The 13,164-nt window shown below is 53.1% G+C and overlaps 1 protein-coding gene across 1 annotated transcript; it reads right to left on the minus strand.

The window, feature by feature from the left end:
• Positions 1–212: 212 nt before the first annotated feature.
• On the minus strand, positions 213–12,476 carry P3H3 (prolyl 3-hydroxylase 3). Its single transcript, XM_032995645.2, has 15 exons — positions 11,982–12,476; positions 11,503–11,655; positions 10,608–10,794; positions 10,349–10,480; positions 9,310–9,443; positions 8,938–9,027; positions 8,545–8,597; positions 8,276–8,334; positions 6,999–7,123; positions 6,774–6,869; positions 4,491–4,641; positions 4,208–4,325; positions 1,771–1,846; positions 1,206–1,346; positions 213–907 (listed from the first exon to the last, which is right to left on the minus strand). Exons 1-15 carry the CDS (start codon positions 12,396–12,398, stop codon positions 695–697), a joined length of 2,145 nt encoding a protein of 714 aa, XP_032851536.2. The 5' UTR covers positions 12,399–12,476; the 3' UTR covers positions 213–694.
• Between the last annotated feature and the right edge of the window lie 688 nt (positions 12,477–13,164).

The following is a 13,164-nucleotide window of genomic DNA, read 5'->3' on the forward strand; positions in this document are numbered from 1 at the left end:
AAAGGCGGTCCCCACCCTTTCCAGCCCTTAGTCATGGCAGAGCTGACTTTCTCTCTTGGTCTCCCTTATTGGAAGTATTTGGCATCTGGGCAGATACTTTGTTTTCCTTCACTGAGGGCTCAATCTCCTTCCATCATTTGTTAATTAAATTTCCATCAGCAACAAGCGTCCATGTCTCCCTCCCGGCGTACAGACTCGAACTCCCATCAACATCTGTGTCCAGCATTTTACTTTTATTCCATATATTCACAGTCCCTCACCTTCCCTCAGACCAATTGCGAGGTTCTGGAGTTTGCAGGTGCCTAGGACATTCAGAGGCTTCTGTTTCGAGTTCCTGAATGTTAGAGAGCCCTTGCTGAAAGACCCAAGGCTCCTTCCTCTCTCAGATTTGGCCCTGCATGACCAAGAAGCTGGCATCGAGAGGAGCGGGGTGAAGAGACCCTGCCTTCTTACTTCTGAGTGACACAAACATGGTGGTGAGGCAGTGAAGAAAGTACCTAGTGTCACTGACTTTAATACTCAGTCCCTGCTCACATTTTTCAGCTGCTGGGATGTCAGAGAAGAAAGCTGCATCCCTCCCCATCACTACAGCTCTAGCATGCTAATACACTGCTCCAGGCCTCTGTGGTCCTGGTGCTACCCGGCCCTGCCAGGGCATGGTGTATGCCAGTCCTGCCCTGGGGGTCCCGCATACTCAGAACTCATCTCTGGCCCGCAGCTCCTTGGGGTGCTGCAGCCTGTCTGTGCCAGGCTTGTGTCTCTGGGTGATGGGCCTGGCTCCGCTGTTGGGAAAGGGAGGCTGTGAAGAGGATCTTCTGGTGCCGTCAGCCGCCTGATGTTCTTCTCCATCAGACTGGTCCTGCTCCACAGCCATCTGCTCCATCAGCTCCTCTGCCTTCACCCGCTCCTGCAGCCACGGAGACGGGAGATGATGTGAACCCCTCCCTGCTAGAGTCCTGGCTCTGCTCACAGGAGCTGAGGAGACACACCTCATCTTCGCCACCTCCAACCAAACCCCCCCAGAGCCCACTGTCTCTTGCAGGACCCATCACAGACTGGACCCTCCACCAGGGACCTTGTCAGAGGACAACCCCCCAGCTGCTGCACTAGGCTCTGCCCCACGGGAAAGCCCATGAGCCATTCCTTAGGGGGATCTGATCTCGCCTGGAGGTACTCATATCCATTTCTTCAGCGTGGTTCTTTACCTGCTCAGCATGCTCCTGGAAGTGTGTGTACCAGAGAGCAATGGCGCAGCGCCTTCCATGGGTCACTGCCCACACGCCGTGGGGGTTCTCCTTGCCAGAGCTGAAGGCTACCAGCCTCCCACACTTAGGATGCACCTCAGCCTTCCAGGAGAGAAAGAAGAGACAAAATGAAGCCAGCAACTCCCTCCTCGGGGGTACAGAGTCCTTCTACAGAGGTTACGCTGTCTCTGGGAATGTGGAACAGCAGAGAGCTGCTAGGCATCCACTGCCAGTCTATGAGCAAGATAGACCTTGGGGAGAGACAGGGAGAATCAAAGGGCAACACAGGTCACAGACACCCACAGACTGGAAGAGCCTGGAACATCTCAACTAGGAAGGAGTTAACCTCTCCTCTGTCTGAGATTTGCCTCAATTTGCCTTTAGCTGCCTCTATTTGAATCTGCCACAGAATTAGCACTGGATTGTTTCTGGAGTGGTGGGATCCAACAACAAACTAGTTCCTTCCCACCCACAATAAGTTTCACCCTCTGTCCTCTCTCTTTCTTTTGGCCAGTCCCAGACTTACTGTGACGGTCACAGTGTCCATTTCAGTGAAGAAAAGGCCCCCACCTTGGAAGTCATCATTGAGGTAGAGAATGCCACTGTAGACAAAAAGAAAGAGGACATATGGATGGTGAAGCTCATTCCTCCCAGATGCTTCCCCACGCTCCTTGTTACAGGAGGCTGTGGATACCACAGGTTCAAAAAGCAAGCAGACCAGCTAACAGGAGAATCCGTCTGGGGGTGTTAAATACAGCAGTGCCTAAGCTCAGGGGAGCCCCTGAGCTGGAAGCCACAGGAGGCTAGGAGAGCATGCCAGGGAGCTAGCTCTACGCACTGGTCCTGCTTTGGATTGGTTCATTTTTAACCCCCTGCAGCATGCATCTGTGGCACTGCTGTGACAACTCCCTGGGGCAGACAGACCTTGGTTCTGACCTGGCACGACACTGGTTACATTTTAAGATTGGTAATAATTCAAAGGCTGGAAGAGGAGACTGACCAGCAAAGAAAGAATGGTCAAAAAGAGGCCTAGTGCATGTAGAAAATAAAATTAAAACAAGAAATTTCTTTACAAATGTTAGACAAAAAGGGAAGTAGTGAGGCCACTGTGCAGTGCGGGCGAGACCACAGTCAACTGGATGAAAGAATGGGCCACAAACTGCTCAAGTTCCTCCTGGTATTCAATTAAGCCGATGATAAGAAATCATCAGAGAAACAAGAGAGGCTCGTTAATGGGACTGGGAGAAAGAAATAGAAATCAGCACTGTGGCTGCTGAAGCAAAATGTTAAGGACATAAGGACAGTGAGAGGATTACCAACCCTGAAGCCCAGGAAGTTCTAGCTCTTCTGCCACAGGGTTTTAAAAAGACTGTGAAGTCAGGGTGGTAACATGACTGGGGAAAAGTAAGGATGGCTCTCACACACATGCAGGAGCAGGAGGGTAGGGATAATGGTTGAAGCACGAACAGGCTGTTAGCCTGACCTCAGTAGTTTGCAGGGCTTTAGACTCCATCTCTGAGGAGAAGGATAATTGAAGGACAAGAGGTAAATGGCAAACAGTCTTAAAATGTAGCACGGGGCTACTAAAAGCAGATTGGGCTAGCTGTACAGTCTTTGACAAAACAGTTGATTTTCCAGGGAAAGACATCATCCTCGGTCTCAGCATCTGGACTCTGGTAGAAGTGCTCAGAATGGTACTACCAGAGAATTTACTAATGAACAGAGAACATGAAGAAGAGCACGTGAACAGCACACAGTGACTAGTGTACCACTGGTACTGAAAGGATCACTGTTTGCCCGGAGGAGGATCACTGGGACTGCTGGACCCCTGGGCTCAATCCTGTTCAATGGTTTCATTAGTGACCCTATCACAAATGCACAGAACAGGTCCAGGAAGTTTGGAGCACAGGGACCTCTTTCAAAAGGACACTGGAAGAGCTCAGCCCTTGTCAGTTAGTCGGTCGATGATCACAATTCACTCTGCAAGAGGACAGGAATACTCCTGGAAATAGGTCAGTTGCATAGATCTCAGGAAGATATTTTAACATACATCCAAGTAGAAGTCAGAGAAGCCCACGACCCAGGGAGGAGTTGAGGTGACAGCTTTCCCGCAGGAGGGAGAGAGATCTAACCAGTTACGTGACAGAGCCTGGTAACTTTACAATCTGACCATACCGAGTCAACAACTACATCAGAAAGGAAACGGACTCAATGAACTGGAATTCCCTCCAAGTCCCACATCCTCACCATAGGCTGCTCAGAGAAGATCTCTGCACTGGGTACAGCTACTGTTCACAGAAAAGGCAAATAAGATGCCCAGGGATGGGATGGTAAACGGGAGGAATCAACTGTAGTGAACTGACCTCATTTGGCTGCAGTGTGCAACAACTGTCACCATCTTTAAAATATATTTCAGGTTGTTTCACAGAAAAGTAACAAAACCCGCCAAACTCTCACACGGAATGGAAAATCCCAACACAAAGTATTGGCTGTGAATCTTGAGAGAGATGAACAGAGAGAACCATCACCAAAGTACACTGACTGCTCAAACAAAAGAAATCCAAGGAGCTTGGTTCTCCCTATCCTGTAATGCATGGAAGACTGTGAAAGATGGAACTTGATCAGAAGAAACACTGTCATAAGGGCTGGCACTGGACTGTAGTACTGTGGTAGACCCACAAGACAAAAATTTGGTATCATGGTTCTAGTCTGTGCAGCCTCCCAGCCTTGTTCTGCTCTCTGTTAATGCTGGCTGTGAGAAGAGGCAGATTTTCTTCCCAGCCTAAGGAAGGGCACACCTCATTCTGAAGCCACTGATGCAGCCTTCTGCCTGATGCTACAGTCCCTGCTGGCTTTGAGCCACCAACCCATCAGCTGGTTTCTACAAGGTGAGCTCATCTTCTGATGGGGCAGGGGAGATGTTCTGATCTCCACATGATGTAATGCAGGTGCCCTCCTCTTACCTGTAGTCCCTGTACACGTAGGCAGGCGGTTCTCTCCAGCACTCTTGCCCCTCAGGATCCAAGAGACAATTATCAGCATGGACAGGATGACTAAGATCCATGCGGCCTTCCTGTTCCCCTGGAAAGGGAAGTTACAAAAAAGAATAGCGGTATTTTCAGCTTCAAGAAAGACTAAGGCAGAGAGAAAGTGAGAGTAAAGGGAAGAGAGTCTCCTGAAAGCACATGGCTGACACCGAGGAGACTCTCCAGGAGACAGAGACTAAGAGGGTGAGAGATTCTTCACCGTCTACAGCCGTGCGGCACACAAGGTGTGTAAATGAGAAATGGAGTTTCTTCCCAGGAGTAAAATAGGACTCTATGATTTTCCGCGATTTCTCACTGGCCTGCAGAAGCAATCTGGCATCTCTCCAGTCCACGTCCCCATTCTGGGCCAGCTAGAAGTGAAAACCAAGCCTGTTAGAATACTCACATACAAAAACACTCTAAGAAATTATACACGTACACAGTACAGAACAACAGACCTATGTAAAGTCCTGTGGTCACATATGTAAAGAAAAGAACATGTTTTCTCATGTGAATGTAAGTCAGGAGTACACCTGTACGGCACAATTCTTTCCTACTGAGCACATAAAGCCACATCTGGAACGCAGCTGCATTTGGGGTCCCCCAGTACACAAGGGACACTAGCAAACTGGAGTCTTCGGTAAAGGGTCTTAAGATGGCAAAGGTGTTGGAGCACAAGACTTAGAAAAAGAGGCTGAAGGAGCTGGGTTTCTTCAGCCTAGAGAAGGCCAAAGGAGGATCTAACTACAGTCTCCTGTCACCTAAAAGGGGTTTACAGAGAAGATGGAGACAATCTCTTCTCTGAGGACACAATGGAAAGACAAGAGGCAACATGTGAAAGCAGCAGCAAGGGAACTTTTGGCTAGATATGAAGAATAATTCCCCTGAGAGGGGTACATCACTGAAACAGGTGGCCAGAAAGGCTGGAGAATTTCTACCCTTGGAGATACTCAGGACTTGCCTGTGCAAAGCCCTGAGGGATCTTATCTAGCTTTGGAGTTAGCCATGCTGTGAGCAGGGGGTTGGACTCAAGATTGCCAGGGGCTCCTTCCACCTTTATTTATTCTCCAATTCTAAGGTAAGCATGTCTGTAAGACCACTGCACCGGTACAAGCAGCAAACCCAAAACCCTGTCTCACAGGAGAGAAAGCACTTGTCAATTCCTCCATGTACAACGTACCTAAGCATGATCATGGAGGAAGAGTGTCAGGGGAGACTGCACATGCGCTTGTGAGGAAGATAACACACCCATGACCCCATCCAGAGTGCACTTCACAGAGAAAAATGCTTGGCTGGCTGTCCTGGGTTTGAGTGAGTGGTGGGTTTTTTTCATAGCAAGGAAGGGGGGCTACAGCGGTGGCCCCTGTGAGAAGCTTCTCAAAGCTCCTCTGGCTCCAAGTCAGATCCGTCTCTGCACCAAGGCCAAGCCAGTCAGCTGCGCCTCTGTGATAACGTATTTAAGAAGGGACTTGTGAGGAGGAGTTGCTGCAGCTGCGTGAACACCAAGGTCAGTGGAGGAACGGAGGAAGAAAGGAGGGGGGAGGTGTGCTGGAGCAGAGACCCCCCTGTATCCTGTGGTGAGATGGCAGGGCAGCCCCCCTGCCACCCATGAAGGTCTACGGCAGAGCAGACACTGATTTATGGCCTGCGAGGGGCCTCATATGGTTTGCTAAAGTGTCTATGCCCAAAGGAGGCCGGGATCTTGTGAGAAGAAGCAGCCCCCGCTGTTGTAGTTCAGTGCTGGGAGGATTGCAAAGCGTGGGGGTGTTCCACGCCAGAGCAGCTCAGGAAGGGCTGCAGCCTGTGGGAGGGATTCCAGTTGGAGAAAGTTGGTGACCCACGCCGGAGCAACTAGGGAAACACTGTGGCCTGTGGGAGGGACTCATGTCGGAGAAAAGTTTGTGGACTGTCTCCAGTGAGAAGGGGACCACGCTGGAGCAGGGGGAAGATGTTCCAGAAGCTCCCCCACCGAAGATGGAAGAAGCAGCAGCACTGACTGCACCCCCCATTCCCTGCCCCTGTGTGGCTGAGGGGAGGAGGTAGAGATAGCAGGAGCAAAGCTGAGCCCGGGAAGAAGGGAGGGGTGGGGGTAAGTGTTTCAAAGCTGTGGTAATGCTTCCTACTGTCCTACTCTGTTAAGTGTTGTCAGTGTCTGTAATAAATCCATGTTCTTTTTTTCTTCCCCTAACGAGTCTGCCTTTTGTCCATGACCATACTGTGTGATTTATCCCTCCCTGACCTATCTCGACTCCCAAGCCTGGCTTATTTTCTCCTTCTCAGTGCTGGGGGGTGAAGGGGGAAGTGAGCAGCCACGTGGTGCTCAGTTGCCTTCTGAGCTCAGACCACCGATCCTTCTGCTTTATTTTCTCCTTCTCAGTGCTGGAGGGGAAGGGGGGAGTGAGCGGCTGTGAGGTACTCGGTTGCTCTCTGAGCTCAAACCATGATAGTGGCAAGCACTCTTGCTGGACAATCAAGAAGGTGGCAGACTCACAGAGCCACTTACCTGCATGGCCTTCAAAACAGTTAACCCTTCAAATCTCTCATGTGGTGTGTGAGGTGACCGTCTTGCCCGGTAGCCATCTCCTGCTTCTCCTGCTGCCTGGAATAAAAGGATACAGATGACACACATTAGGCTGCCATCTCTCCTCCGTGAAAACATTACAACCCTGCCTGCTGATGAATAAAGTACAGTACACATACAGGAGCTCCTACAAGACCCAGGCCTCACCTTTGTCAGTCGGAGAAGGTCCTTACACTCAGACTCTGTCAGCACTCTGTCGAACACAACCCTCTGGGTTCCATTCATCTGGTGGGAATCCACTGTGATAGTAATACCCTCAAAAGGCAAAGGACCTGTTGAGAATCAAGTACAGACAGGCATGAGCAAGCTTTTGACAAGAAGCCCACAGCCACCAACCCCCAGCCTGGACAAGGAAGTGAAGAGACACTATACATTCTCTGAGAAGACAGGACAGTTCCCCAGAAGTGCCCATTCCTTGCAGACCTGAGCCACTTGCACCCCTCACATGCTGCAGGGGAACCAGAGCATCAGCTGGGGAAGCTGGCCTACAGCGAGTGCTTCAGGAGCCAGCAGAAACTTGGGGCTTGCTGGGAGAGCAGCAGGGAGCTGGGTTAAGTTGAGTGCACTGTGGATCACAGCAGCAGAACAGGTCCAGCCTACTGGGGTGAGGCTCTGGAGGAAAAAAAAGCAGGTAAACACCTCCATCAACCCTCCTTTCGTTCACACACCTTATTACCAGAATTATCTCCAGTGAATCTTTCTACTTTCTTCAGCCCCAAAGAGAAGCAATGGGTATTCGTTGGTAATTCGATTTTTGGCCTTTTCCCACCCCCCCTCTGACCTCAGGAATGCCAAGGCACTCAGGCCCTCAGTGCTCTTCCACGTGCCACAGCAGAGAACCACTTGGAGTGACTTCAAGCGGAACTCCAGGACAGAGCCTCACAAGAGGCTGTGTGTCCACACATAAGAATAGAGGGCCAGCAAGAACATGGCACTCTGCACTGCAGTCTACAGCATTCAGCCACAAACCCTTTGGACTTGCGTTTTTCAGGGAAAGACTTGCCCAAGCCGAATAGTCTGTTTCCAGTTTCCACTTCCACCCCCCCCTCTCCTTGTCCCCTTCAGAAAAATGTTGTTTGAAGTCAGGCTGGTGGAGTTGAACCAGGTTTGGTGTAAACACCGCTGCCACACTGAACAGGGATCTGCATGTCCACAGGCTTGTCAGGTATTCAGGCACCACTGCTCTCAGCTTCTCCAGCCACAGTGCTCTTTGAGTTCTCATCCCAGAGACGTACACAGTGAGATTTTGCAAGATTACGCATGCATCAGAGGGAGAAAAACAGTGAGAAGACTTGCTGAGTCATTCGAGTCAGTCTGCATCTATGCTAGCATTCAGATGTCTGAGAATGGAAGAAAAGACAGCACTTAGCCTGACTAAGCCTGGCTGACTGCATCCAAATCCTTCTTCAAGCTCTTTTACCTACCCCTCTTCTTCCTCTCTTCCACATCCAGAGTTTCCTGCTTTTGCTTCTCCTGATCCTCTCTCGGGAGCAAGGGAAAAAACAGAGACCAGGGCTGTCAGTACACAGAGCTACGCCTAACCATCCTGTGGTAACATTTCGCACCCTTCCTGTTCCTGTCTTGCCCATTCCTCAGTAGGTATTACTATTCATTGTACCCTCCCTGCCAGTCCAACCCCATCCCCTACTTCCAACACTTATGTATCAGTCCTAGTTGACTTGGCCAACCTTACCTGTGTTTCTCCTTTAGGTTTTCAGGAATCAGCTCATCTGGAGTCCAAAGATCCTGTAGGAACAAATGCAGATGGTTCAGTACACAACAAACTTCTCCTACATCAGACCATATCAAACAGTCAGCTCCTTGTCCCACTTCTCCAATGAGTATCAGACCAATGGTTCTGGCCTGTTTCTGACAACAGCCAGATTGGGCTGATACCTATGGTTACAGCAGCAATTTCAAACTAAATTCAGTCCTGGAGCAGTGAAAAGGCCTTAAAGATCCACCTCAGGAGGACTTGGGGGTTGTTCTCATCAGCATCTGATCCTTTCTGGATCATGTGCTACTGAAGTGAATTCCGGCAACTGCCTTGGTGATATAAGGGCAGGAAGATGACACTGTTACTTACAGGGTCGTTAAAAGTTCCTCCTAGATGCTCCACTGCATAATAAATCAATCTCTTCTCCATCAGAGATCTCTTCACATAATGTTGAATAGTCTAAGGAAGCAAAGAGACTGTCAAACAACCACCGCGCAAAAGACAACCGCATCCCTGTCCAGGGCAGAAACCTGCCCCAACACACTGCTGTGCACTAGGAAAGTCTAGTTCTGCCCTGAAGGGGCCCTGTCTGGTACAGACTACAAGTAAACTCAGACTCCAGTTTCTTCAGTCCTGGGTTTGGCACACACCTCCAGTGATACGTTTCCCTCTTTTGTCTCCTGGACTGTGATTCTGTCGTGTGAGGAGGGGCAAAATGTACAGACCTGGGGTTGTAACTACCTCTCTGGCTGTGACAGCTGTGTCCTCTCCCAGTTCTATGCGATACTGTTTCATTTTCTCCAACATTGGCTCATCCGTGGGATAGAAGAGCAAGTAGGAAGCAGCACATTCAGCAGCGAGTGCCTGGTTCCCAACTTGGGCAGGGACAGAACAGAACAAACAGAAATGTTTCTGAAAGACTTGATGTCAACAGCAAATGTGTATAGGCCGGCAGCACCCAACACCCCAGTCAGGATCTGGCCGTAGGAGGGCCTTGCACTGAGTACAGTTTAATCCCTGCCTAGTTGGGCCTCTACCCAGTGACGGGCAGAGAATACAGGGAATGAGCCCAGTGAAAAATGGGCCCACTTTCAATGCTTATTGGGAGCTCGCTCAGAGGAGACAGAGACAAAATAAGTATACATTTGGAAGAAAGACAGTCCCGCCTCCCTTACCCAACAGATATGATGAGGGGCCTGGAGGCTTCTTTGAGATACAAGTTTTACCAATGGTCTGACAGAGACAGTTGGGTCAGAGTGGGAAGGAGCAGAGGTATCCAAGAGAAGAGCTGAGGGATGTGTGAAAGCGACAGGGTGACAGGATGACCAATGTCATGACAGGCCATCAGTTCAGCGAGGGCAGGCAGGGCTGACTCGGAAGGAACACCACTGTTAAGATGAGATGCACGTGCATGCTCTAGATAGGAAGTGGGGGCCTGGTCTAGAGCCACGTACTAAAAGGGAGGGTATAAAATACACAGTGGATGGTTGGAGCAAGGACTTGAAATGGAGAGTGCTGAGAGAAGTGGGAACAGCCAGACATTACAGAAGCTGCACACAGAGACTGAAGTGGACCACAAGGGACCTCTCCAAAGGTGGCCATAGGCTTGAGCAAGGGAAGAGAGGTCCTGGGAAGAGCCAGGGGCAGAAGGGGGTAGAGGGAAGTAGAGCTCCGGTCAGTGTGCTGCTTCACCCCATGACAGGCTGCCCTCAAGGCCCAAAGGCAAAGGGCAAGTTTAGGGGTGCCACAGCATGACCCACTGGGTTGTGGTTTTGCTCACCTTGATCGTAGGCAAACTGCAGTAAATCAAGATGAGAGGGTATGAAATCTTCCGTGGCAGAAATCCGCCCCGGCTTTGTGGCAATTTCAAGGATGCACTGCTGTCTGCACTTCAAAACCTGAATATAATGGGCTGCAAGAGAGAGGAGGAAGAAAGGCAGTAGCTCACACTTCCTCCAGAGAGGAGCATGGGGAAATGGGGCATGTCCAGTGCAGGGAGCATGGCCTCCCTACCCAACCCTCTGTGCGTCTAACGCTACCTGCAATAGCTTCATACAGGCCAGGTTGCATCTCCTCCTCCTTGTCCTCATCCTCCCAAGGCCCTTCACACAGGGCACGACACTCTTCCAGTGCTGACAGCGCCTCCGTGAGTGACTCCTCCAGCCTGGCTGCAGCCTGCAGGTACTCATCTGCATTGTAGTGCTGTACCCCAGCCTCATATGCTTCCTGCGAAGGACAGATCCAGGTCCCTCATCAGTGTGGGTGACACCAAAAGACACCCTGAGACTTAGCAGGGTAGTGCTGACATCTAGGGGCCTGCCTGATTATCCACAGCCCTCCATGCGGCGACAGCGAATCTTCTGGATTTAAGCCAAATATACTTCTCAAAGGCCCTGCAGCCTGATGTAACCGTCACCAGAAAGTGTCTGTGTCACACTTGCAATGACTTGTCTTCACCCTGAACAGGTTTCAGGCAGACCCTCTTGCAGCCTTTCAAATATAAACGGGGCTTATAAGAAAGACTGAGTGAGACTTCTGACCGAGGCCTGTAGTGACAGGACAAGGGGCAACCATTTTAAAGTGAAAGAGGGTAGATTTAGATTGGAGATAAGGAAGACATTTGTTATGATAGGGTGGTGAGACACTAGAGCAGGTTGCCCAGAGGAGTTGGGGATGGCCCACCACCGGCAGTGTTTAAAGCCAGGTCAGACAGGGCTTCGGGCAACCTGATCTAGTGAAAGATGTCCCTGCCCAAAGCAGGGGACTAGGTGATGTTTAAAGGTCCCTTCCAGCCTAAACCATTCTATGATTCTATGGACAGGGGCACTGTCTCAAGCCCCATATGGCGCTTGTGTGGAAGCAGACCGGGGTCCCTGACTGGTGCCTCGGATGGGCTAAGAGCTGTTGATGCCTGGCTCTGCACTGAACCCTCACCCAGTGCGGCGTGGCCTCCAGGTCCCGAAAGTTGTCCGACTTCACCCCTGACATACGCCGGTACTTCTCTATGTCCTCCCGCATTTGGAGGTGCTGGGGATTAGCAACGAAGAAGGTGTGAGCAGCAGACACGGCCTGATCCAGCTTCTTCAGCTGTGGAGAAAAGGCAGCAGAGCCTGTCACGCTCCTGCAGGTCCCCTTCTCCACACAGCCACCCCTCGCCCCAGCTGCCCCCCCCCCCCGGATCCACCCACCTCGGCTGCCCTGAAAGCCCCTGGCCAGGGGCTAGCGAGCCCCTGCTCACCACCTCCTCAGCTGGCCGGGGGCCCTCCAGGAGAGCCGCGCAGAGCCAGCACCCTGCCTTTGCTGACAAGAGGCCCTCGGCGCCTGCCCGGGGGTGACAACTCCCAGCCCCTCCGGGGAGACCCCACCCCGGGGGGGTGGGGGGGGCCCTCGCCTCCGCCAGGGCCGGTGCCCACCTGGAAGAAGGCCACCTGGAGGTAGTTGTAGGGCTCCCTCTGCTCGAAGTCCCGGCGGATGGTGTGGCTGGCGCGGTGGGCCGAGGGCGCGGCGCCCAGCCGGAGCCCCAGGCAGTTCTGCAAGCAGTCGGCGCGCTGCAGCACCCGGCCGAAGAGGGCGGCCTCCCAGGGCCCGGCCCCCGGCGGCCCGCCGAGGAAGGCCGCCTCCCGGCGGCAAGCGGCGCGGCAGGCGCGGCGGGCCTCCCGCAGCCCCGCGTAGCTGTGGAGGGCGCGCTGCAGCAGCTCCACCGCCCGCCCCCAGTCCCGGGCGAAGTAGGCCCGCACCCCGTCCGCGTACAGCAGGTCGTAAGGGACCAGGCGGCCCGGCGACGTGGCGGCTGCGGCCACGAGAAGGAGGAGGAAGAGGAGGGGGGCCATGGCCGAGCCGCCGCGGAGGAGAAGCGGGGGGGGGGGGGGGGAGCTCCGTGGCGGGCAGACGCCCTAGCGGGCCCCGGGCTAGGCCCACCCAGGGGGCCGGGCCGGCGGGCGGTGCCGGGGCCGCGGTGGGCGGGCAGCTCGGCGTCCAGGTCGGGGGGCAGGGGAGGCTGGCGGAGGCGAGGCCCGGCCCCCGGCCCCCGGGTCTCCCCGCGGTTGCGGGTCCTGCCGCGCCGGCTGAGACCCGTCGCCGCTTCGCGGGCGGCCGGACCAGCCCGGCACCAGTCCCGCGCGGGCCGGCAGAGCCCCGGCGCCTTGCTGCCTGCGTGGTTCTTCGTCCGGGCACCCCAGCGCTAACCCTCTCCCAGGTACGGGCCACCCCCAACGAGACGTCTCGAAGGAGGTTATGGTAAATCTGCCAGCGTCCACGGCGGGGAGGAGGCACACCTTGACAGTTCAATAGACCGAGTCCCCGCACATGCAGAAGCACTCTGGAGGGGAAGGGCTACCTCTCTTCCACAGCCCCTCCAACGCAGCCAAAGCCTTGCCCAGGGCTGGAACAACAGCCAGCACCAGGCAGGAGAAGGTCCATCTCCCACACACTGCCTCTGCACCTTCCTTCCGAGAGTTTTGTGTGGGACAGGAGCCTGCTCCGGACCTCACCATTCCCGGCTTCAATGGTGTGGGCAGTCGGGGGCCTTCCCCCTGGAAGGCTCTGTCAGCTTTCCTGTTCAGGTGAGAAGTTTGGGCTTCACACAAAGTTTGCACC

The sequence above is a fragment of the Tyto alba genome, unplaced genomic scaffold (genome assembly GCF_018691265.1).
Source record: "Tyto alba isolate M040663 unplaced genomic scaffold, T.alba_DEE_v4.0 Super-Scaffold_14, whole genome shotgun sequence".
In the NCBI taxonomy this organism is placed as follows: domain Eukaryota; kingdom Metazoa; phylum Chordata; class Aves; order Strigiformes; family Tytonidae; genus Tyto; species Tyto alba.

Excerpts from the sequence above, each read along its gene's own strand:
- P3H3 (XM_032995645.2), bottom strand. The coding sequence starts at position 12,398 with ATGGCCCCCCTCCTCTTCCTCCTCCTTCTCGTGGCCGCAGCCGCCACG. Across the intron at positions 9,028-9,309 it reads CAGCTGTCACAGCCAGAGAG|ACTATTCAACATTATGTGAA; the intron begins GTAGTTACAACC and ends TTGCTTCCTTAG. Across the intron at positions 4,642-6,773 it reads CTGTTTTGAAGGCCATGCAG|CTGGCCCAGAATGGGGACGT; the intron begins GTAAGTGGCTCT and ends TTTCACTTCTAG.